General features: G+C 33.2%; 1 protein-coding gene across 1 annotated transcript; it reads left to right on the top strand.

Moving 5' to 3' along the window:
* LOC134681806 (uncharacterized) lies at window positions 1–26377 on the top strand. The gene is made up of 2 exons (XM_063541446.1): window positions 1–70; window positions 25675–26377. Exons 1-2 carry the CDS (start codon window positions 67–69, stop codon window positions 26187–26189), a joined length of 519 nt encoding a protein of 172 aa, XP_063397516.1. The 5' UTR covers window positions 1–66; the 3' UTR covers window positions 26190–26377.
* Window positions 26378–26783: the final 406 nt, after the last annotated feature.

The following is a 26783-nucleotide window of genomic DNA, read 5'->3' as shown; positions in this document are numbered from 1 at the left end:
CTCTACTGAGTGATGTTCACACAGTTTATTTTCAATCTTCTATGATGTAAATAGAAAGAAGCATCCATGGGTAAGTTTAATAAGTTTCACTTGTTTTTAAGTTTCATATTATTGCACGCTGTTCAATGCTGTGTATCTCTACGTACCAGTGGCAGATCCAGGGAGAAAAAAAAGGGAGTCCGCGGGTTGGAATCCCACTTATTCATACGATCAATGCTTCATGTTCATCTTGTAAACATGTATTCTTTTCATTTCTATAGCAGTAACGGCTAATTTCTCCAAAATCATTTGGATGCTATTTTGTTTACAGACAATCTAATTAAAATATTGATCTCTGATTACGTTATGGTAACACGATACCGAATGGCATATCTCCCGATTTCCAAAATTTTTGGCACACGTGTTCTTTGAATCAAGTTACATCGGAATATGCAATAAAAAATGGGGGTCACCATTTTTGTTTTCTCTGTATTTTCATAAGAAAACGTCAATTTTGGCGACAGATTTACTTACGTATATAGACGAAATGCCTATATTTCGGCCTGCCTTTTTATATTTTCCAATGGATGGCTATGTTCGCATATACGGAGAAAAACAAAAAACTAACATAATATCCAGGATTGCATTCTGAATCCATACACGTATAGAAACTTTTGTCACCATCCTTGTTTTTGAGATAAATGGCTTCGAAGTTGATTGATACCCTTAGAATTTGGCAGAAAACGTTTGACGTTATTGAATACAGAATGTAACGTTATTCCTACTCAGAGAAATAGAAAACAAAATATGTATCGGAATCTGAATGGTGTTTATTTTATTTTCATTTCCCATGTCGGGTGTCGTAAATTTCCTAGTATTAATGCAATATGAAATATTTCGTCCTGCACATGGAAATTTCACTCAAATGAATTAACATTAGTTTTGTCTAATTTTCACACCAAACGAGCATATTGTAATACAGTGGTTGTTGTTTGTTTATGTGTTACATATTTGTTTTTCGTTCATTGTTTTGTGTTAATAAGGCCGTTAGTTTTCTCGTTTAAATTGTTTTATATTGTCATTTCGGGGCCTGTTATAGCTGACTATGCGGTAAAGTCTTTTCTTTTTATTAAAGGCCGTATGGTGACCTATAGTTGTTAATTTCTGTGTCATTGTCGCCTCTTGTGGAGTGTTGTCTCATTGGCAATCATACCACATCTATAAGCTTCAGTCACAATTTGCTTGATTTCTTAGGTTTTGATGTGGTTAGGTAGATATAGGAAGGTGTGGTGTGAGTGCCAATGAGACAACTCTCCATCCAAATAACAATTTAAAAAAGTAAACTATTATAGGTCAATGTACGGCCTTCAACACGGAGCCTTGGCTCCAGATATTGCTTTCTTATAAATTGCATGTCCCATATCTCCATTTATCATTATAGCAGCCAACTGTTGTACAAATAAAATGTACAATATAATTGTTTGCTTTATTTATCCTTTTACTTTTACTAGTCTCATGTTACCCTCTTCCATAATGAGCAAGCGGTACCGTAGATATTTCTTTTTGTGTAAATGTTCGTAAACTTTGTCGATTTCTTAGAGAAATTAGAGGCAATGATTTGAATTTTAACGACTAAAGTTTCAAGTGACGGTTGTAAATTGTCGGGTGGATTGCTGTTTCAGTGTTTGCTTTACGTCCAGTGGCAAATATATCATGCATGTTAAGGGCGAGAACAAGTTTACAATAAATACAATAGGTAGGTTGATATAATAGAGGCTATATCGGGATTCTGATCAAATAATATTATTTTTTTTATTCAAAATCACCTTGTGATTGCAGAACGTGCTACATTGGCTTGTATACATACAGCATGTGTGAACGTTATTCAATAACGTCAGGAACGATAACTCGTGGCGTAACGTCATTCGGTATCGTGTTACCTTATACTACATATGAGCTAGTATAACGTAATCAGAGATCAATATTTTAATTAGATTGGTTTACAGAATACAGAATATTAGAATCATATTCAAAACAGTGTGGTCCTGGCCATTGATTGACGACCTAAATTATCCCATTGACTTGGACAGATTAGGTGAACGTTTGTCTGTAACGACCATTGCTCACTTCTTACTTATTATAGAATTTAAACTGTGGGGTTGATATAAATCAACACATCGTATTATTCCGGATTCGTCTTTCGAATAGCTTTTTTTAGGTGTTGAAAACCTTTGGTGACCCCACAGATTCAGTGTCTGTAACAAGTACATAGTGAGCAGTGATTGTTACCGACAAACGTTCACCTAATCTGTCCCAGTCAATGGGATAATTTAGGTCGTCAATCAATGACCAGGACCACACTGTTTTGAATATGATTCTATATTGGCCGCAAATGAAAATAGAAATAGAGAAAACTTGGCAAAGAAGAAATAACATGCTTTCTGTAGTTAACGAACCAATGCAAAATGTTTTTGTCAGGGATACTTTGTTGGCCTGTTTAAAAGACAAATAACGGTCTCTACCCCCAAATACCCTCATTTACAGGTAGTATTTTTTTTTGTCTATTTCAGTCTACCAACAGAACCTATATAATGCAATATCATTTGTTTTCGTCTTAAATATGCATGAAATATTTTCCACTGCACATTATTAAAACAACAATTAATCATGCAAGCAAAAAGCAAGCAAGCGATATATATATAATTCCAATGAGACTACTTCAATTTTGTGTAAGGCAGCAACCATTTGATTTTCAGGGGGGGGGGGGTCTTTCAATTTTAGCATTACATATTGTTGCAGCATAGCCCCGCCCCCCCCCCCCCCCCCCCAATATCAAATGGTATTGCCTAAATGTTTTATCAATCAATGTGTTTAACAGTGATAAGGCCTCCTTCTTAGACTAAACATTGTGTCCTTTATTTTATACTTTTTTGACCTACATGTATGTCCATGTTTAAATTTGTAAAATTAAAAAACAGGTCAAAATAAACATGGATTACATGTATGTGTATCAGTCACATGGTAATACAGTAAAACAGATGTGTGGATAGCAACAAACGTTACACAAAGACATATAAACGGCAACAAACAGTCTTTTGATATATAACTTTTAAACCCCGCCACATTATTTATGTATGTGCCTGTCAGGAGCCTGTAATTCGGTGGTTGTCGTTTGTTTATGTGTTACATATTTGTTTAACGTTCATTTTTTAAATGTAAATAAGGCAGTTAGTTTTCTCGTTTGAATTGTTTTACATTGTCTTATCGGGGCTTTTATAGCTGACTATGCGGTATGGGCTTTGCTCATTGTTGAAGGCCGTTCGGTTACCTATTGTTGTTAAAGTTTGTGTCATTCTGGTCTTTTGTGGATAGTTGTCTCATTGGCAATAATACCACATCTTCTTTTTTTTATGTTTTAATATATATATGGTTATATATATTTATATTTCCTTGCCCTGGCTAAAGAATGACAATTTAAATAATACCGAAAAAGTTCTCTTGATTGTTATTGTTCCGAAAATTCATGAAATATTTGTCACTGGACATTGAGTATAAACAATCAATCCGTCAATCTTATTTCCGAGATATAATAATATTTGAACATAAAATGTTCACTAGAAAGTAACTAGATCGAAGCATGATCTATTACATAATACCTACAGCGGACATACTTCTAAACATTGGAGTTTTTTCTTTATATTAATGTCATTCCTGAAAAGATCAACGATGTATTTTTACAATATTTAATGTTCGAATTTCAATATTTTTCCAAATGTCTCGCATTGAAAGTTTTATGTTTAATCTTTGTATCATTGCATATAAAGTGACGCATCGTTAGGATTAACTATATTTGGAGCATCGCCGTCCGGCGTCCATTGTTCGTTAACTTTTACAAATATCTTCTCTTCTAAAACTACTGGGACAAATTGAACCAAATTTGTCCACATTACTCATCATGAGGGTATCTTGTTGAACAAAATGTGTCCGATGACGTACCCCGCCCACGAACCAAGATGGCAGCCATGGCTGAAAATAAAAGATAGGGCAACCCTGGCTTGGATACAATTGTTCAATTGGTCAACATCTATCTGCCCTAAAAGTTTCAGACCAATCATGCACTTGTTGTTGGGTTGCTCCCCTGAATTGGCAATTTTATGAAAATTTTTGCAGCTTTTGGTTATTGTCTTGAATATTATTATAGATAGAGATAAACTGTAAACAGCAATAATGTACAGAAAAGTAAGACTTACAAATAAGTCAACATGATCACTACGGTCAATTGACCCTTTAGGTAGTTATTGCCCTTTAAAGTAAATTTTTAACAATTTTCATATATCTATCTTGAAAACCATACTAGGTAACAATGTGGTAAAAATCAGTTACACATAAAAAAGAACCAAAAAGTAAAACTTGCTGCGTCAAATTGGTTACAAATGTTACAAGTGTAATATTTCTCTTCCTTACAGGATAGAATAGGTCTATTATATTAAATTCATGTAAAATGTCAAGACATCAGTCTTATTACCCCTTTATTCTATAGGAGAGGGGTTAAGTCCATTCAATTTGTTGTTATTTCAGTTCGTCTGTGGTCAGATGACGGAAAATGATGTTTTTTTCTAAAACATTAGGGTTTTAGTTGAAAATACCGCTATTTATCACTAATACGTGCAGCCTTTGAATGACAGTGTTTTCCTATTTAAATGTGGTATACATTTAGCTTTATGCAACCTATGCAAACATTTGATAAAAATATATTCAACCTATGCCTACATCCAAAATATAATAGGTGTTGTTATAACAATTATTAATTAACAAAAAGTAAAATACTATCAGTATATTTAAGCATTAAATATTACTCTTTAAAAATTACGCATTCTTATATTGTTTCTAAATTAAGATTGGAACAATGATCATTAAACTGTCTCTCCTTTTCTATCGTCGGTCATTTCGTCTTTATTAATAATGTGCAATGCAACATGAGATTGAAGCAACCAGGAAGACATATCGAGCATAACTTGGCGTTTATTGTCTGTTTTCCATCGTCGTTCGTCTGTTGACTGCAAGATGATATTGAAGTAACCAGGAAGACATATGGAGCATAACTTGGCGTCCATTGTCTGTTTCCCATCGTCTTTCGTCTGTTGACTGCAAGATTAGATTGAAGCAACCAGGAAGACATATGGAGCATAACTTGGCGTCCATTGTCTGTTTCCCATCGTCTTTTGTCTGTTGACTGCAAGATTAGATTGAAGCAACCAGGAAGACATATTGAGTATAACTTGGCGTCCATTGTCTGTTTCCCATCGTCTTTCGTCTGTTGACTGCAAGATTAGATTGAAGCAACCAGGAAGACATATGGAGCATAACTTGGCGTCCATTGTCTGTTTCCCATCGTCTTTTGTCTGTTGACTGCAAGATTAGATTGAAGCAACCAGGAAGACACATGGAGCATAACTTGGCGTCCATTGTCTGTTTCCCATCGTCTTTCGTCTGTTGACTGCAAGATGAGATTGAAGCAACCAGGAAGACATATGGAGCATAACTTAGCGTCCATTGTCTGTTTTCCATCGTCTTTTGTCTGTTGACTGCAAGGTGAGATTGAAGGAACCAGGAAGACATATCGAGCATAACTTGGCGTCCATTGTCTGTTTTCCATCGCAATTCGTCTGTTGACTGCAAGGTGAGATTGAAGCAACCAGGAAGACATATCGAGCATAACTTGGCGTCAGTTGTTTGTTTTCCATCGTCTTTCGTCTGTTGACTGCAAGATGATATTGAAGCCAAAAGGAAGACATATGGAGCATAACTTGGCGGCCATTGTCTGTTTTCGATCGTCTTTCGTCTGTTGACTGCAAGATGAAATTGTAGCAGCTGAGGAGGCATTAAGTGTTATTGTTTCCTGTCAGTACGTACGGGGCGCCGAATGGGACTCTTGTGGTTTTGTACAAAATTCAATTCTGTTACAACAAATCATTTTTGTCTTACAAAACTATGTGATACAGACTTCTTTTATCAGAACTTCAATTTTGTGATGACAAAATTCATTTTTGTAGACAAAATTCATTTTTGTCATGACAAAGTCAACTTTGTCAAAAAGGTATGCAAATATAAACTTATTTGCATACAAAATTGACTTTTGTTACCTGATATGGAAATAAAAACACAAAAGTCAATTCTGTGAGACAAAATTGACTTTTGTGAGACAAAATTGACTTTTGTGAGACAAAATTGACTTTTGTGAGACAAAATTGACTTTAGTGAGACAAAATTGACTTTTGTCTCACAAAATTGACTTTTATTGTCACAAAATTGACTTTTATTGTCACAAAATTGACTTAAGTGAGACAACATTCATTTTTGTGACAACAAAATTCATTTTTGTGACAACAAAATTCACTTTTGTGAGACAAAATTGACAAAATTGAATTTTGTCTCAGTTTTGTGAGACAAAACTCAATTTTGTCAAATTTGTGACGACAAAAATCAATTTTGTGAGGACAAAATTCATTTTTGTGAGGACAAAATTCATTTTTGTGACGACAAAATTGACTTTTGTGAGACAAAATTGACTTTTGTAAGACAAAATTGACAAAATTCAATTTTGTCTCATTTTGTGAGAACTTTGTGTGACGAAATTCAATTTTGTCTCAATTTTGTGAGAACTTTGTGTGACAAAATTCAATTTTGTCTCACAAAATTCAATTTTGTTACTTTTGTTAGACAAAATTCAATTTTGTCTCACAAAAATCAATTTTGTTCCTTTTGTGAGAACTTTGTGTGACAAAATTTAATTTTGTTTCACAAAATTAAATTTTGTTACTTTTGTTAGACAAAATTGAATTTTGTCTCAATTTTTTGAGACAAAAATGAATTTTGTCAATTTTGTTTCACAAAAGTCAATTTTGTCTCACAAAAGTCAATTTTGTCTCACAAAAGTCAATTTTGTCTCACAAAAGTCAATTTTTTATCACAAAAGTCGATTTTGTATGCAAATTAGTTCACAGAATCCAAACTAAACTTATTTGCATACAAAATTGACTTTTGTCTTCCAATTTCAAATAAGGTATTATATATAACAAATCAAGTCTGTGTAACAAAAATTAATTTTGTCATGACGAAAGTGACTTTGTTTCACTGAAAGGTAATTTTGTATGACAACATTTTAAATTTGTAGTTTGTTACAAATTTTGTTAAACTGAACTCATTTTTGTGAACAAAAGTCACTTTTGTCCGTACAAAATTGAATTTTGTGTACAAAACCTCAAGAGTCCCATTCGGCGCCCCGTAGTACGTCCGTACATACATGTACGTCTCGAAATTGGTTTCCATTCTCTTACAATAATTTGTTTAACCAAATATTATGAAACTTTTAAACAATGCTTATCGCCATACAACATAGATCAAGTTTGGATGTTGGTGAGGTCATTTTTATCGTATTGAGTTTTGCCTCTTCACAACGGATCAGTTTGCTGAATATTTTGTTTCTTTTCGTTAACTTAAATTTGCCTTTTCCAAATGTAATGAAACGTTTACATAATGCTTAATACCACACAAAAACAAACTTGAAACCAAATAATTGCAACAAAAAATAAACAAACGGACATAGAAAACAACAAACGAAAACCAAATATGACAAACAGCAACCAACGAAAACCTCAGGATCCAGACTTTGGACAGTTTGTGCCAAAACTGCCACTTCAAGTTCCTTTTCAGCAGAGGTAACACTTTAACAAGAAAAATGTATTATTGTTTATCTATTATCTGATGAAAAAGAATAATGTAAATGATTCTATAGAAATATTCTTTTCACTTTTTTTCAGAGTCTTTCGATAATGGTACCGACTCCTACCAATCTCGTCTGTTGACTAGTGTTTTACATGCTGCCGGCTTTTCTCCTGTAGAAATCGAACTCAAAAGACGTATTTCTAAGTTTTTCATTCATTTGGACGAACAGCTTTGTTCGGCACTGGCTTATAATACTATTTACGTTGGAAGTATAACAGAAGGTATAGATGGTGGACTATATTACTCAGGTGAAAAAAGTGACATCGACGCCCTCTTGCCATTTTTCGAAGAAATTTATGTTCACGATGGACAGCTTTTACTTGACGAAGGATATCCTAAACCAGAAGTGTGCCCAGACAAGTGGTGGTATATGGTTTACATTTTTTCACTTATTTATCGAAAAATATCACTTTTCGCATTACATGATGAAGATTTTCCGGGTTATATGAAAATATATTGCGCACCAGATATCCCCTTTTCATGTGACAAGACACCCTTAAGAAAAAGAAATGGGTATCTTGAAAATAAATCTTTTCACAACCTTGTAAGGAAAACTGATGCACAAGAACTGAAACAACAAATCAATTCGAATCGAATGGTCCGGCTGTTACCGAAAAGTGCTTTACGACTAGTAACTTTTTTTCTACTAAACAAGAGTCATTCATGACAAGCGACAATGTACCCTGTCTAGGATTTGACGTATGGCCACCTTGCGCAAATTTTTGGGTTTCTCGCCATAAACCAAATGGATGGCCTACCGACGAAATTGTTCAAAAAGTTGTTTTAAAAACATGTTTGTTGGCTCCAGTTGGTCATTGCGATAGCAGTGATAAGGATATTCAGTTTCGTCTATCTATGCGCGGCGAAAATATTCTTTTCGCACACCTAAATGAAGTACAACTTCACTGTTACATACTCTTAAAAATAATTCTAAAGGAATATCTCAGGCCTTTACTTAGTACCGATAATAAAGATATCTTATCGTCTTACTGCATGAAAAATTTGATATTTTGGTGCGCAGAAGGAGAAACAGTTGACTGGAAAGTTTCAAACCTTGTATGTTGCTTAAAAGTTTGCATAAGAAAGCTTGTATTTTATTTACAGGAAAACTGTTTACCACATTATATTGTTGACGGTAGAAACTTGTTCAACTCGAAACTAAAACCGGATATTTCAAAAATTTTACAGAATGCTCTTCTTCGCTTGAACGAAAATATTATTGCAGTTTTATATCTAAGATCCTTTCATATGGTTCGTTTTGAGACTGATGGTTTTCGACCTGAGCTATTGGACAGTTTAATTGAAAGGTCTATCATTCACCACTGCTGGCATGATAAGATTCGACGGTTATGTATTGACTTTACCACTATTGAGTTTTTTTGGCTAAATTATGACCGGCATGCATCACGAGAAAGCATATACATATTTGAAGATGTACTGTCTGAAATAGAAAACTACGAAGACGTAACAGTATTCCAGAATGATTATAGTTTAATGATTAAAAGTATTATTGGTTTGCTTTCATATTCCTCTTACAGACGAAACTGCGATGATGAACTTATGAGGAATAAAGCCATGGAACATTTGTTTGAGACATATGAATCATCCAGACCGTGTATACTTTTACGTTTAGCTACATTTTTTCTGATCGAAGAACAGTTTGAATTCGTTCTTTGCATGTGTTCAGATATTATTCGAAAGGAAATAAAATTAATTGCACCTAAACAAATTTGGAACCAAACAATAAGAAGTGGATGTAAACTTGATGTGGTGTTGCGAAGCAAGAAGTTGAACCAACTATGTCAACTTAAAGAAGCCATTTTAGCCGAGTCGTATTCTCAGCAAGTACCGAACCTACTGACACCCGAAGACAATGACATTCTTGAGGAATTCAAAAACGGTATGTTCGTTGATCCCTATTCCAAAGTTACATACATGACAGCGGAGTTATGGGCGGTTCCGGATGTTATACAACTAGAACTTTTATCGGTCCCAAAAAGACTAAAGAAATTTAATGCAGACAGATATCCTTGCCCAAAATACGACCAGGTTCCATGTATAAGAATACATCCTTTGCTTAATTGTTATCTTTTAATGTATCTTAGCTACGATGCACTTGGAGAGAAAACGGAACGTAATGAAATATTGGCAAAAATCAACTATTTGAAAGCTGATGATATTGTTGTTGAGAACAATCAAGTTTTGTTTTACAACATTTTAGTGTATTGCAACAGTAAATCCGGTTACAATAAGAGAGCAGCAAAATATCTACTAAGATCTTTAAAAATATTCCCATCGCGATATAATGCTGCGTTTGGATATCTCAAAGATATAATTCTGCAGTCACTGACCTTGATAAGGACATGGCAAATGCTTTGTAATTGTAATTGTTCACGTCTTTCTACTGTCAACCAGTCACTAATTTGACCTTGATAAAACAATGATTTCATATGCTTTTTATGTCAATCAACAGGATTATAATTGATAGTCATATTGATTTTGTAAGTTATGCTGTCATCATCGCGACTTTGGAAAACAAATATTGAATAAAATGTCTAGATTAGAGTTTTAATATAAGTTGTCTTTTGTTTTTAAACATTTACACCATTGCAGGTATAACTTTATACAAACTAGTGATTCCAAGACCGAACAAATTCTTATGCTTTCAATTTTTTTATGGCTGCTTATATACCTGCCAACCATGCTGATGAGTTTAACAAAACTTAGTGCTCACATTCTTAAATAGCTATACAAAAGTAAAATAACAAAAATACAGGATTTCGACGAAAATTCTGAACGGAGAGTTCCTAAATAAATGGCAAAATCGAAATCTCGAACACATCCTACGAATGAATAACATCTGCCATATCACTGGGTAACGTCATTTTTATTTTTATTTATTTCGTATGTGGAAAATGGTGGTTTTCTATAAAAAAAAAATCTGATCCCCAATTTGACGGAAACAAAATTAAGGATAAGCAGATATTTTTTTTTTAATTCTGAATCAGATTTCTCCTATACTTTATCGTGATGAACTTCGAAAAACAATTAATTTGGTTGATAGAGTCGAAAAACAATCAATTTGATTGAAAGAGTCTCAACATGGGATTTTGGGTACAGGTGTGCAGCTGGGATTTTAAAAACACCCCCCATTCATATATTGAATAATTGTGAAATCCCTACCTATACATATATTTCACAGCGAAATCATAACCCATTCATATATTTATGACCCATTGATATATCACAATCGGTCAATTACTACCTATTGATATATTTCCTCGGTAAAATTGCACCCCATTGATATATTTGACGGATCAAAAAAGGGACACATTCCAGCGGCACATATGTATATACCTTTATATAGGAAGAGACCCCCCCCCGTGGTTCTATATCACCAAAATGCACCTTAAAAAATCACAAAATCCATAGGAAGTCAACTTTGCTTAAGAGAGTTGGAACCTAATAGTAACTTAATCATTTCTTCATTTATCAATTTGAGAATTTAAGAAGAGTACTGCAACACTATGAAAGGACCGAAGCTCTGAATACTCGTTGATGATGGTAATACACACGGAACTAGAATAAAATCATTCACTGGTATAAACGAAACGACACAAATATGCGTAAAGAAACTCTTTTTCATTATTTTAATATATCGAATATCAGCACCGCCTATTATGAAATATTGTTTTGTCACAAAAAAATAAAATTACAAAAATACTAAACTCCGAAAAAAATTCAAAACGGAATCCCTAATCAAATGGCAACATCAAAAGCTCAAATACATCAAAAGAATGGACAGAAAATGTCATATTCCTGACTTGGTACAGGCATATTTATAGGTGGAAAATGGTGAATAATCCTGGTTTAACCTCCCATTTGTTTGACAGTCTCATAACATTCCATTGTATTGTAATGACACCAATGTATGAACAAAACAAAAAGACATACTAGGGAAAATGTTAAAAATAGGGGTATAGCAGTCAACATTGTGTTATTATCTTAATCACTATGTAACAAACAAATATGTAATCAAACATTTACAAAGAAACAGAAAAAGGCATATAGACAAAAAACCTCACCGAACACGAAAAACAAGAATATGAAAAGTATCATAGAACACTAACAGAATGACGGGATGTTTAAGTACAGAGCCACGTCATATGTAAAATTACATTTGTCGTTGACTGTCACAATCTCGCCTTTTTTCTCACAAAGATGACACCACCGATTTAAACTTAAAAACATTCATTACTTTAGACTTAAGGTGGTACCCAACACTTTCACTAAAATAAATTTGGCTCGTTTAATTTTCTTTAAATTTTGACAAAGTATTTACTTTTACCCTTTAACAAAAATATAAAAATTTCAAATAATTTGAACCAACCGTTTAATCAGAAAAATTAGACTGGTTATATAGCAGTTTGACAAAAACTTATTTTGATCATTGAGAAGCTTAATAATCCCTTAACAACATAATGTCATTAAAACATTCTGCTGATTTTACAGAGTTATCTCCCTGTAGTGTTAGGTACCACCTTAAATGCATGGTTTTTTTTTTATAATTTTGTTTTATTCATGGGATTAACTGGCATTTACATAAATACATGTTTTTTATTATTTGTTAGTGGCTTTGAACTAGCTGTCAGTAACTGTGAGTACCCTCATACATTTATCTGTACTAAGTGTCTTTTGTTGTTTGAATATATAAGTACCCGGCCATGTCCACTCTGTTTAGTATTTCTATTTATATCCAGGTGATGAGTTAACACTTTTTCAACTGATTTTTATAGTTCGTTCTTATGTTCTGTTACACCACTGTGCTACTAGGTTAAGGGGAGAGTTGATATGCCGCTAACATGTTTAACACCGCCAAATTATGTATGTATGTACCTGTCCCAAGTCAGAATTCTGTCATTCAGTGGTTGTCGTTTGTTGATGTGTTACATATTTGTTTTTCGTTCATTTTTTGTACATTAATAAGGCCGTTAGTTTTCTCGTTTGAATTGTTTTAAATTTGTCATTTCGGGGCTTTTTATAGCTGACTATGCGGTATGGGCTTTCCTCATTGATGAAGACCGTACGTTGACCTGTAGTAGTTGATTTCTGTGTCATTTGGTATATTGTGGAGAGTTGTCGTATTGGCAATTATACCTTTTTTTATAATTACCATAGATGTGCTTATCACGAGGGAAAAGACGAGTGCATATACATGGCTATGAATCTACTTTCACTTTTGGAAAAACATCCGCTTTTTGTAAGGTTTCAGTTTCTCAGTCTTAGGAGTTCTACAAGTATTTTGTAATTTTTATGACTTTTCGTAATATTTTCGTTTAGATAGCATATCTATTTTGTCATGTCGTTATGGTGTTATGATATTGTAATTATTATGTTTATTTATGTTGGCCTAATTTATGTTGTATGGCCTGATAGTTGTTTACCAAATAATCTTGTAACTGTAAAGTTTAGGAATCACTGGAACAATCACAGAATGATTAGAACTTTCTAGAATGATCCTTATAAAAGATGCGTAATTTAAACTTCTACATTATTCCAGAAACTTCCGTTGTAACTTTCCAGGATTTTCCACAATGTTCCATTATAGAGTGTTCTAGAACTTTCCATGACAACACTATATATACAGACACTAAAGTTAAACTCTCATAATTAAACTTGGATATAGACATTGATAGACATTAGTATTCACAGCATTTGGATTGACACTTTTATTCTACAAACAACATCATACTAGATTGTGACCTTAGTAGTGAACATAATATTCAGATTGGATTCCAAAAGATTTCCGGATACAGATAAAAGAGTGGACTCATATTTTGACAGTTAAGTTAACAGTTATATTTGTAAAATACTTCTTGTAAACTTTTGTATAATAAATATTGTTAAATATTGATTTGTGTCTTTTGGCTACAATTTAAAGGCGATTTCTGGCCGTAACAGAAATTGGGGGCTCGTCCGGGATATCTTAAAAATATTTTAATCAAAATTTGTTTAATATTTTTATTATAACTAGCCAACAAAATTCTACAAAATGGCATTTCATGCCGGTAAATTTTTGAAAACGCCAGACCTGGAGAGTTTTGATAATTTAAAGAAAGAGGAATTAGTGTTGCTTGCTAAACATCTGAAATTAGTTTTTAAAGTATCTATGAGAAAACAAATTATAAAAAATTTGGTTATAGACAAATTAGTTGAATCAGAAATTTTAGGTGAAGAGGCTCTTGATCTTAAGGTCGAAAATGTTGACGCCTTTAAATTAAAACAGCTTGAATTAGAACATAAACTTAAATTAAAAGAACTGGAAATGAAGGAGACGGAGAAAATAAAAGAACTTGAAATGAAGGAAAGATTGGAAATGGATAAAAAAGAAAAAGAAGATGAATTTAAATTAAAAGAACTTGAAATGAAGTTAAAAGAACTTGAAATGAAGGAAAGGTTAGAGATGGAAAAACTGAAAATTGAAATGGTCAAAGAAGAAAGCAACACTAAAGTTAACTCGAAATCAGATTATTTTGATGCAGCAAAAAATATACGTTTGGTTCCAAAATTTTGTGAAAAAACAGTTGATAAATATTTTCCACAGTTTGAGAAAATTGCAAATAATTTGAAATGGCCGAAGCCATATTGGACTACGATGCTGCAAAGTGTTTTTGAGGGTAAGGCCGCTGAAATTTATTCTGCACTTCCATCAGAAAAAAGTTCTGATTATGATATGGTAAAACAGGAAGTTTTGAAAGCTTATGAACTAGTACCAGAAGCATATAGACAGAAATTTAGATCTTATAAAAAGTTTGATTCACAAACATATGTGGAATTTGCTCGGGAAAAAGAAGATCTATTTGATAAATGGCTTACGTCAAAGAAAACAGATAACAATTTTGATAACCTAAGACAATTGATGTTATTAGAAAAGTTCAAACAATTTGTTCATTTAGACTTAAAAACACATTTAGACGACAAAACTGTTGAGTCAATACATGATGCAGCTGTTATTTCAGATAATTATACTCTTTCACATAAAAGAAGTTTCAAGGGTCAAAATGTTAATACTTCCAGTGGAAATTACAAAAATCAAAGCACTGAGCGTACTGATAGTAAGCCTGTTCCAGAGAATAAGAGTCAGTCCAGTTATAATATGTCTAGTCCAAAATTTGATACTTTTGAAAAGAAGTCACTGACTTGTGCTTATTGTAAGAAGATTGGTCACCTGATGGCTGATTGTTTTAGACTCCAGAAGAAGAATGAACGAGATAATAAGCCGAAGACCAGTGCTTGTACGGCACCTTATATTACCAGTACATTGGAATGCCCTGCGCGTCAGGCTTTTAAGTCCAGTTTTTGTGATTACATGGAGGAATACAAACCCTTTATGTCTGATGGGTTTGTTTCTATTGTTGATGATACCACTCTTCAGCCTATTAAGATTTTACGGGACACAGGAGCTTCTCAGTCTTTATTGTTAGAAGGTGTGTTGCCTTTGTCCGAGAAGACTTCTGTTGGTGCCTCCGTTTTGTTACAAGGTGTAGAGTTGGGTTGTATAGATGTTCCTCTCCATCGTATTTATCTGAAGTCAGATTTAATAACTGGACCAGTTGTTGTAGGTGTTCGTCCTAATCTCCCTGTTGAGGGTGTTACCTTATTGCTAGGAAATGATCTAGCAAGGAACAAAGTGGTTGCTGAACCAATTGTTACCAGTGAACCGGTGGTGGATGTTAAATCACCTGAAGATGATGCTGAATTGTATCCAGCTTGTGTTGTTACTAGGGCGATGGCTAGAAAACAACAAAATGAGAATTTGCAAGAAGACAAGTTTGATTACATGGACCTTTCTGACACTTTTATAGCTGATATTGAAGATGCTGGTAACTCAAAAAAGGCCATTATAAAACCATCTAGTGTTAACAAAAATGTTATTATGCCATGGCCAGATGTAAACAGCCATTCATTAGACCGAAAGAATTTACTCGAAGAACAACATAAAGACCCTGAGGTTCTTCAGCTCAGCCAGAGGGCTCAACCACAGGAGGAAGCAGACAAAGTGGCCGAATGCTATTACCATCAGGACAGTATTTTAATGAGAAAGTGGAGGCCTCCTGATGCTACCCCAGAGGAGGAATGGAGAGTGCTTTACCAAGTGGTGGTGCCTAAAGTTTATAGACAAGAAATTATTGGTCTTGCCCATGACACCCCCTTGGCTGGACACTTAGGTATAAGGAAGACTTGCCTTAAGATCTTGCAGCATTTTTACTGGCCTAAACTTAGAAATGATGTTGCAGAATACTGCAAATCATGTCATATATGCCAGGTTGTTGGTAAACCTAACCAGAAAATACCACCAGCACCACTTCTGCCTATTCCAGCCTTTGACGAACCTTTCAGCAGAGTTCTAATTGACTGTGTTGGACCTTTACCAAATACTAAGACTGGAAATGCATATTTATTGACAATCATGTGTACATCTACCCGCTTTCCTGAAGCTATTCCGCTCAGAAATATCAAGACACCTACTATCGTCAAAGCTTTGATCAAATTTTTCACATTAGTAGGACTTCCTAAGTCTATACAGTCCGACCAGGGATCAAATTTCATGTCAGGTTTATTTCAGCAAGTCGTATACCAGTTAGGGATTGCTCAGTACAGATCAAGTGCTTATCATCCAGAATCTCAAGGTGCCTTAGAACGTTTTCATCGAACATTGAAGAACATGATTAGAACTTTTTGTCTTCAATTTGACAGAGACTGGGATGATGGAGTTCACTTTCTACTTTTTGCGGTTCGAGAGGCTGTTCAAGAATCCCTTGGATTTAGTCCCTTTGAGTTGGTATTTGGTCATACTGTAAGGGGACCGTTAAAATTGATTAAGGAAAAGTGGCTTACTGAACATACTGACTTGAATCTTTTAGACTATGTATCTAGATTTAAAGAAAAATTGTATACTGCTTGTCAAATTGCTCAGAAAAACTTAAAAAATGTACAGAACAAGATGAAAATATGGTATGATAAAGATGCCAGGGACAGAGTTTTTGAGCCTGGTGATAAGGTACTTGTATTTCTGCCTGTCCCTGGACATCCTTTACAGGCTAAATATTGTGGTCGATACAATAGAGAGTAAAATTAATGATTTGAATTATATTGTAAAAACTCCAGGTCGGCGCAAACAAAATAGAGTGTGTCATATTAATATGTTAAAACCATATTTTGAGCGTACTAATGTATGTGATAGTAAACCAGTTGCCACTTTAGGCATGGTTCAATTTGAGAACAATCATGACAAACCAGATGTAATTGAACAACCTTTTAGTTCTAAATCTATGGAAGAGACAGTTAGATTGAAAAATTCAGAAATTTTGTCAAATTTAGACTCAAAAGTTGCACATCTGTCTTTTGATCGTAGAGAAGAAATAAAAACTTTGGTATTTTCTTTTAAAAATCTTTTTCCAGATGTGCCAAACAAAACCACTTCTGTTTGTCATGATGTTGATGTAGGAGATGCTTCTCCAATTAAGCAACATCCTTACCGGCTCAATCCACTCAAACTTGAAGTTATGAGAAAAGAAATTAAATATATGCTTGACAATGATATTATTGAGCCGAGTAACAGTGAATGGAGCTCTCCTTGTCTCCTTGTGCCAAAACCAGATAAAACCTTTCGTTTCGTGACTGATTTCAGAAAAGTAAATTTAGTCTCAAAATCTGATTCATATCCGATTCCAAGGATAGACGATTGTATTGACAATATTGGTCAAGCAAAATTTGTGAGTAAATTTGATTTATTGAAAGGTTATTGGCAAGTTCCATTGACACAGAGAGCTCGTGAAATATCAGCTTTTGTTACACCAGATGGCTTATTTCAATATACTGTAATGCCATTTGGCATGAAAAGTGCTCCAGCTACATTTCAAAGAATGATCAATAATGTTATAAAAGATTTAGACTGTTGTTATGCTTATATTGATGATCTTATTGTATGTAGTGATAGCTGGGAACAGCATTTAACACATTTGTATGATACTTTTGATAGATTGTCAAAATAAAATTTGACTGTTAATCTTGGTAAAAGTGAATTTTGTCAGGCCACTGTTGATTATTTAGGGCATACAGTTGGCCAAGGTCAAGTAAAACCTATAATGGCTAAAGTGGAAGCTATTTCCAAATTTCCTCCTCCTACAAATAGAAAACAACTTATGAGATATTTAGGCATGATTGGATTTTACAGGAAATTTTGTTCAAATTTTGCTACTGTTGTTCAACCATTGACTCATCTTTTACGAAAAGACTCTAAATTTATCTGGAGTGAAAATTGCCAAAACGCTTTTGAAAATAGCAAATCACTTTTAATTAATAGTCCAGTTCTGATTACTCCAGACTTTGAAAAACAATTTAAACTTGCCGTTGATGCAAGCGATGTAGGAATAGGAGCTGTTTTATATCAAGAGACAGATGATAATGTTGAAAAACCTATATCATATTTTTCTAAGAAATTAGATAAACATCAGAAAAATTATTCAACTATTGAAAAAGAGTGTTTTGCAATGTTGTCAGCACTTCAACATTTTGATGTATATTTGAATCCCACTGTATATCCTATTCTGGTTTATACTGATCATAATCCTCTCACCTTCATGCATAAAATGAGAAACAAGAATCAGAGGTTGACTAGGTGGGGTTTATTGTTACAGGAATATGATGTAATTGTAAAACATATTAAGGGTAAAGATAATGTAATAGCTGATGCTTTATCTAGAGCTTATTAAATCACTTTGTATATATTATGTATTTTTATTCATATTATTCCTGATAAGTTTTTGTTACACAAAAACTTCTTTTAAGGGGGGAGGTGTTATGATATTGTAATTATTATGTTTATTTATGTTGGCCTAATTTATGTTGTATGGCCTGATAGTTGTTTACCAAATAATCTTGTAACTGTGCAGTTTAGGAATCACTGGAACAATCACAGAATGATTAGAACTTTCTAGAATGATCCTTATAAAAGATGCGTAATTTAAACTTCTACGTTATTCCAGAAACTTCCGTTGTAACTTTCCAGGATTTTCCACAATGTTCCATTATAGAGTGTTCTAGAACTTTCCATGACAACACTATATATACAGACACTAAAGTTAAACTCTCATAATTAAACTTGGATATAGACATTGATAGACATTAGTATTCACAGCATTTGGATTGACACTTTTATTCTACAAACAACATCATACTAGATTGTGACCTTAGTAGTGAACATAATATTCAGATTGGATTCCAAAAGATTTCCGGATACAGATAAAAGAGTGGACTCATATTTTGACAGTTAAGTTAACAGTTATATTTGTAAAATACTTCTTGTAAACTTTTGTATAATAAATATTGTTAAATTTTACTATTGATTTGTGTCTTTTGTTGGCTACAATTTAAAGGCGATTTCTGGCCGTAACAATGGTTCCTCCTTGATTTTGGAGATTTGAAAGCCCATTTTTTACCATTTTTACCAGTTACTTTTGATCTTAAATTTGACTATTATGATGATTAAAGGTCTTACGTGTCAATATTTAACGAAAATTGTCAAATAAAGGCATATGAAGTTGTAGTATACCGCTGTTCGAAACTCATAAAAAAATCCGGGTTACAAACTAAAAAGATCTGCATCCAACAACAAACAGATTAGTTGCAGTAGTTAACTGTATATTCAGGTTTATTTTCTTTATTAAGTAATGTAATTGTCGATCTATTTCACACAACATAAATGTTCTTTATGTTTTCTTGCTATATTGATTAAACTACTATTAACATTAAACGATAAATTTTCCATTCTAAATCGACATCGTTTTTAACAAAAGTGTTATATATTCGCCACTAGACAAAATCATCTTCCAAACATTGGAATGAATAGATAAGCCATATAAAATACAAAGGACATATATAAAAAGAAGATGTGGTATGATTGCCAATGAGACAACTATCCACAAAAGACCAAAATTACACAAATATAACAACTATAGGTCACCATACGGCCTTCAACAATGATCATAGCCCATACCGCATAGACAGCTATAAAAGGCCCCGATAAGACAATGTAATACAACTCAAACGAGAAAACTAACGGCCTTATTTATGTAAAAAAAAAAATAATGTTTATTTGTGTATTAATATCTGACAATTAAATGAAAATATTTCTGAACAGCAGCACTAGAATAGTCTTACGTCGTACCTTATTTAATCTGAAATATTTATGATCAATAGTAGAACGATTGGCACATGTTTTTTTTTTTAAAGATATGTGTTAAATTTACAGAAAATATCACCACAAAACCACCATTTTATATTGACACAAATCAAATAACAAAAAAGATAACGTAGACACTAACTGTTAAAAAAAAACCAACGTCAGAAATGAATCACTTTCCTACAACAGGTGATTGTTTATTGTGTTTTAATTTCTAGACGAGCATTATCAAATAGCTCATGCATATTCAGGACAATAGCACAATTTCAACAAATCCTTAATGTTTAGTTTATGCAATGAGGGTCATCCTAGATAAGGTCAGAACATGAATACTGTTCCTCGTTCATAAACAATAGTTTTGCATCATGTCCAGCAGCAAATATTGCATGCATATTCAAGACAAAACAGCTATAAACACACAAGTTAATTATTATAACATAACAGAAGGTAGGTAGACATGAACGGAGGGCAGGAAGTTCGAACCGTCGATGGTTGTGACTTTTGATATATAGCCTTGTGTAAAATAAACTATTTTATCATATACTTAGCATTGATATGATAGACTTGCATATGTGTAACGAGCGGAAGTACACATGCCATAATTTCCCACCCGGGCTGATAACCCATATCAGGTGCATTTCGTGCACAAAACCCATAATAGTGCCTCTCGTGCAAGTTACTTCCGGTATTTCCGGCATCGGTTGTTTACTTTTCCATTGTGACGTCAGCTATTTTTTATGACGACGTAAAATTTCAAACTCCCTGGCAGTTCCAGTTTCGATCCGCATACAGGCCCGAATACTACTCTACACTAATTGATGGAGTAAAGGAAAATAGTTCCGGAACGGAAACGATCACTGTCCGGAGTTTGGTAAAATTTATGGGAACTTTTGTGGGGATAGTTTAGTACTTGCTTACAAATGCCATTGACAATTATGAATCATTTTATAGTACAACAAACATGGAGGAATAATGATCATAAAATACTTCCAAATTTTCAAGGTTTCAAAATGCTTCTATAGGAAATATTTACTTACCATACATATATATGGAGGTAGTGATGCTGTTGTTGGACAATAATAGTATATTTGATTCATAATTTAGCCTCATTATTAAATTTGTGACTGTTTTAGTTATTACATTTGTGTATTTGTCGTAAATAAAACTATTGTCGGAAGTATATGATAAAGCGATTTATACATGGCATTTTCCATATCAGCCTGGATATGGAAAAGGCCATGCATTAATCTCTATGTATTGATTGATTCATTAGTGTTTAACTTCACTTTCAACGCTATCCCTTTTCTTTTTGTGACAGTCAGTTTTTATTGGTATTTTTGCAAGTTTTGTTAAACGTGCAGAGAGCGTGACATTCTGTCTACTCAAGGCATCATATTAAATGTATCCCTTCTGACCAGACGTAGCAGTGTATTTAATCATCCCAAACGTACAGAGACGACGACTTGTTTTACTGTCGAAATATGTCTAGGAGACCATATTGCTATTCCCTTGTCAAACCTTTATTAAAGAGGCACAAACTTAGTACCTTGCAACAGGCCACCTCTATATAATTACCCTTGCAGAGTTGTTGCAAAGGTTCGTAAGAGTGCATGGAAAGCACACTCTTCCTACAATATACATAATACAATACACTGGACAAGGATTTATTATGTGAGATTTATGAAATATCCTCAGCCATGGATATCAACGATATGAGGAACAGATATTAGCTATAAAAATCACACACATCAACTACATCAATCACATATCTCCATAATATCAGTTACGTTCATCAGCAAGATCAGTTACATACATTAAAATATCAGTCACGAACTTCAACTATATTAGTTACATACATCAATGATATCAGTTACACATATCAACAAAAGAAGACACATACTTAAACAATAGAAGTCACATACTTCAACAAAAGAAGTCAATGACATCAACAATAGAAGTCACTGACATCAACAATAGAAGTCACCGACATCAACAAAAGAAGACACATACTTAAACAAAAGAAGTCACATACTTCGACAAAAGAAGTCACTGACATTAACAATAGAAGTCACATACTTCAACAAAAGAAGTCACTGACATCAACAATAGAAGTCACTGACATCAATAATATAAGTCACTGACATCAATAATATAAGTCACTGACATCAACTATATCAGCAAAGGTAATCACCAAATTGAATACAAATCATGGACTTCCATTGAATTAGTCAAGGGCATCGCCACTATCAGTCAAGGACATCAAAATTGTTAGTCACGAACATTATTAAGAAAACCAACAAAACTAGCCAAGAGCATCACACATTGTTCTCCATCCATGGATATAAAAATATCACGGAAATCAGAACGTAATATTAGTCAAGGACATCAACACTATTAGTCATGGACTTAAACATTATCAGTTATGGATATTATCGAATATTTTTAATATTATACGTGACGACAGGGTTTGATTTATTTTTTTTGTATTATGTGGATATCAGTTATTCAATATATCGTCCCAAGCAATGTCAATTGTAGATTTGATATTGAATGTTAACCAATGCGAAATAAAATCCTGCATCAAAATTGTAATTAATGTTTTACACATTTAGATTGAAATCAATTTGTTATTGTAAGGTTACCTATAACAGCATATACAAATTCAATATTGCATATTGTTTAACTTGATAAAGAAGCTTGTTGTGAAACTCACACAATTTCAAGAATGTAGGGATGTTAATTTGTAAAAACTGAATACTTAAGATTCCTTATGTATACAAATATATTGCTTCACAAAGGAAAAACATAGTTAGTTTCATTATCTAAGTGAATGTCTGGAGTTTAACATAATAGAAATTATCCACATAAGCCTACATTTTGACAGGAACAATAAGTAAGAGTGAAAACGAAATTGATTTTATAATCCATTCTCTAGTTTCGTTTCCATGTTATGATTGTTTTACATTTGAACATCGATGAACTAAATGCTGACATAATTTAAAAACATTCAAATTGTTTTAAATATTAACTAAAAATGTGCACAGTTAAAAGTATCATAATTACAAACGATATGGTGGATATTTCTGGTACTTGGCAGAAACCGATGTGACATTTAATCTTTTGTTTAAACTTTATTGCGAAAAATACTTTGTTTATTGTACTTTTCAATGTGACAATTTTAAAACTATAACTTTTTCTTATCTCTATTTATTGAATTGACTACATACTGTATCTAGCAACGCAGTAATTTAAAACACAAATGTTTATTGATTTCAAATAAGTAATGTACTAAGTAAACCTTCTTTATAGCTCTAATCATACCAGGTTATTTTGTACTTTACCAGCTTCTGGACAGATTTGTAAAACAAAATTGCGTTTTTCTAGATACTTATAATCAAGGCTATACGCTGCATGATGTCAAACGGTAAGTCATCACTTACAAAAAAAGATAACTTGACGCATATATTTGTCCTTCCAAGTATATATTCAACTGCACATGAATATGATATATTATTTCAATGTGCTTAAAATCATGTGAATAAACTCATAATAGATACCAGGACTAAATTTAGTATATACGCCAGACGCGCGTTTCGTCTACAAAAGACACATCAGTGACGCTCGAATCCAAAAAAGTTAAAAAGGCCAAATACAGTACGAAGTTGAAGAGCATTATTGATGAATTTCTCAATTATTTGGAGTAATTAACTAAACATATTTGGTTATTTGGGTTCAATGCATCGTCTTCATATCGTCTACATATCCGTTAGTCAGGATTTATCGGACCTTGACCTCATTCTCTGAATTGTTGATTAAGGCAAAAGTTACTCCGACTATATACGTTTTGCAGCTACTATAATCAGTTGATCATCTCTAAGTGACGTATGGAATGATTGTAAAGGATACATGACAGTCTGGAAGGGTTTCATCTGTCCTTCACCTCATTTTTGTGTTTCATTTGTCGATTTTAAGTGTTAAATTTCTTTAAATTATACCGTCAGAATATCATAACGTCTGCCAGCATATGATTTGCAGTGACTTATTGAACTTGGAGACAATTTAATAAGTATAAAAAATGTTAACTGGCAACGTCTTTCAATATAGCTGTTAATAAACGTTTATTTTATCTTATGTTTGAAATAAAACAATGGACAAAAATAATTATCAAATGTATTTTTTAAAAGTTTCATCGGACATTTGTACGGCTAGAAATCACCTTTAAATCATAGCCAACAAAAGAGAAATAATCAATGATAAATTTAACAAGATTTATTATACAATTTTATAAGAAATATTTTACAAAAAGAATTGTCAACTTATCTGTTATAATATCTGAATGTCCGATCCTATATTCTTTTTACTATTCTTGCATTCTTCTCTTAAATGTATAAGAATCCAATGAAATACATGTGCCCAATACCATATAAAACTCACATGATGCTATAAATAAGCCTGTATAAGCCTAATTATGGTTTCTATCTATAGTAACCTTGGAAACATATCAAATTTCTATCAATAATTATAAATTCATTTACCTTGAATTATTTCGTAACTTAAAGTAGTTTTTCTGCATCGACAATAGATTACCGTAACTTAATTTTTTTATATCGTTAATAGATTACCTGAACTTTACTTGGCAGAACTATTCTGAGTTCTGGGTACTCCATACTCTTGAACAGGGTACTTTATTTGATCTTCTTAAGTTTTTATTATAGCGACATAAAACTCTTTTTGTAAATGAAACGCGCATTTGGCGTACACACTTTAAATTCTTGTATCAATGATGAATCAAATTGAAAATGGAAACAGGGAATGTGTCAAAGAGACAACTACCCGACAAAAGGGCAGGAAATAGCCGAAACCCACTATTGGGTCTTCAACACACCGAGACAGTTCTACACCCTGAAAAGAGCGGCAGCTGGCTCATTGAAAAATGTATACTTGTTTAGAAAGGATGAGTGTAACGCTACGTTCAAAATCTTGTAAATGAACCGAAAAAGAAAAAAAAAGAAAAAAAAAAGTATGATTAACAACGAATAGAGGTTTCTGACTTGCGGCAGGGTTTAACATGGTTTGTGAAATGTCAACCATTCCCTTATACCTCTAGCCATGAATAAAAAGGTACAAAAAAAAAACGCACAATAAGTTTTAGTTTAAAATAAGTCCAAGTCCGATGTTAGATTACGCAATAGAAGGAACTTAGAAAAATGAAAATGATGAACATAAATTAAGAACATCATTCAAAAATTAGTAATTAACAATAGGGAACTTATTTCATGTCTGTTGTTTTAAATGTTAGAATAGCTTCTTGTTAAATATATATATCACGATCCTTGAACGGACTATGCATGCTATGTTCGTTGTTAGTGTTAGCTTTATTCAAATTTCTGCAGAAGAATTCTATTTTAGTGTACATACTAAATTCTATTTTTTTTTTAAATTTCTATATATTTTTCTCTGTGATGCAAGTTTTATTTATGGACATTTCAGTTAGCTGTAAGTTTTATTCACGTACACTGTTTCGACAGACTAAAATTTAAAATTTCCCTTTTCCGGATGAAATGTCGTATTAAAAAGAGGTATACATTTATATGTATTCTGTTCAAATATTATCCAAACTGGTAACAGGTAGAAAGTTAATTGTGTCACCCTTTTTTATTTTGTAGGGTTTAGCAATGGTCGAGCTGAATATACCCTATCTCAGTTGCTGAAAAGTACCTTAGATGCTGCTGGATTTTCCTTTGCAGAAATAGAATTCAAAAAGCATTCTGAATTTTTTTTCACACGTTTTAACAAAATGCTCTGTGTTTCTGCAGATACCATTTATGTTGGAAGTAGAACAGAAGGAATATCAGGCGGATTGTATTACTCAGGGGAAGAAAGCGATATCGACGCCATTTTGCCGTTCTTTGAAGAATACGATGTTAACGATGGCCAGTCCTATCTTGACGAAGGAATAGAAAAACCAGATATAAACGAGGACCCATGGATATATATAACTGCCTATCATACATTGTTATGTTCAAGACAAACGTTGTTTGCTTTTTACGATGAAGAATTTCCAGGTTATATGAAGATATATTGTCTTCCAAATACTCATTTCTCTTCTAGAAAGGTACCTGCAAGAGCAGAACATGTATATGGAAACCAAGTCTTTTCAAAACCTGGTAAGGAAAACTGATGCAAAAGACCTTAACATTACTACTGAAACAACGAATAAATTTCAGAACAATGGCCCAGCTGTAACTGAAAGGTGTTTTAGCAGCTCTTTTTTGTTTTCCTCAAAACAAGAATCCTTGGTAAGTGACAATATACCTTGTCTTTACTTCGATTATTGGCCGCCTTGTGCTTTAGATTGGACAACTCGTTTTAAACCAAACGGCTGGCCAAAAGACGAAATAATTAACCAAATTGTATCACAAAAATGTATGCTGGCTCCTGTTGGTCACCATGATAGCAGTAACAAGGATGTTCAATTTCGTCTCTCTGTGACAGGTGAAAATATTCTCTTCCAACATCTCAATCAAGTACAAGTCTACTGTTATATATTATTAAAAATAATTCTGAAGGATAAACTCAGACCGATGCTTAATAGTGAAAATAAGAAAATATTGTCATCTTATTGCATGAAAAACGTGATATTTTGGTGCGTAGAAAAGGAATCTGTCAATTGGACGGTTTCTAATCTTGTGCGTTGCTTACAAGTCTGCATTGGAAAGCTTATATGTCATTTAAAGGAATGTGGTTTACCGCATTACATTATTAAGGGTAGAAA

Source organism: Mytilus trossulus, chromosome 8 (assembly GCF_036588685.1).
Source record: "Mytilus trossulus isolate FHL-02 chromosome 8, PNRI_Mtr1.1.1.hap1, whole genome shotgun sequence".
NCBI lineage: Eukaryota > Metazoa > Mollusca > Bivalvia > Mytilida > Mytilidae > Mytilus > Mytilus trossulus.
The sequence above is the reverse complement of the archived record's forward strand: the minus strand, read 5'-3'. Positions and strand labels throughout refer to the sequence as shown.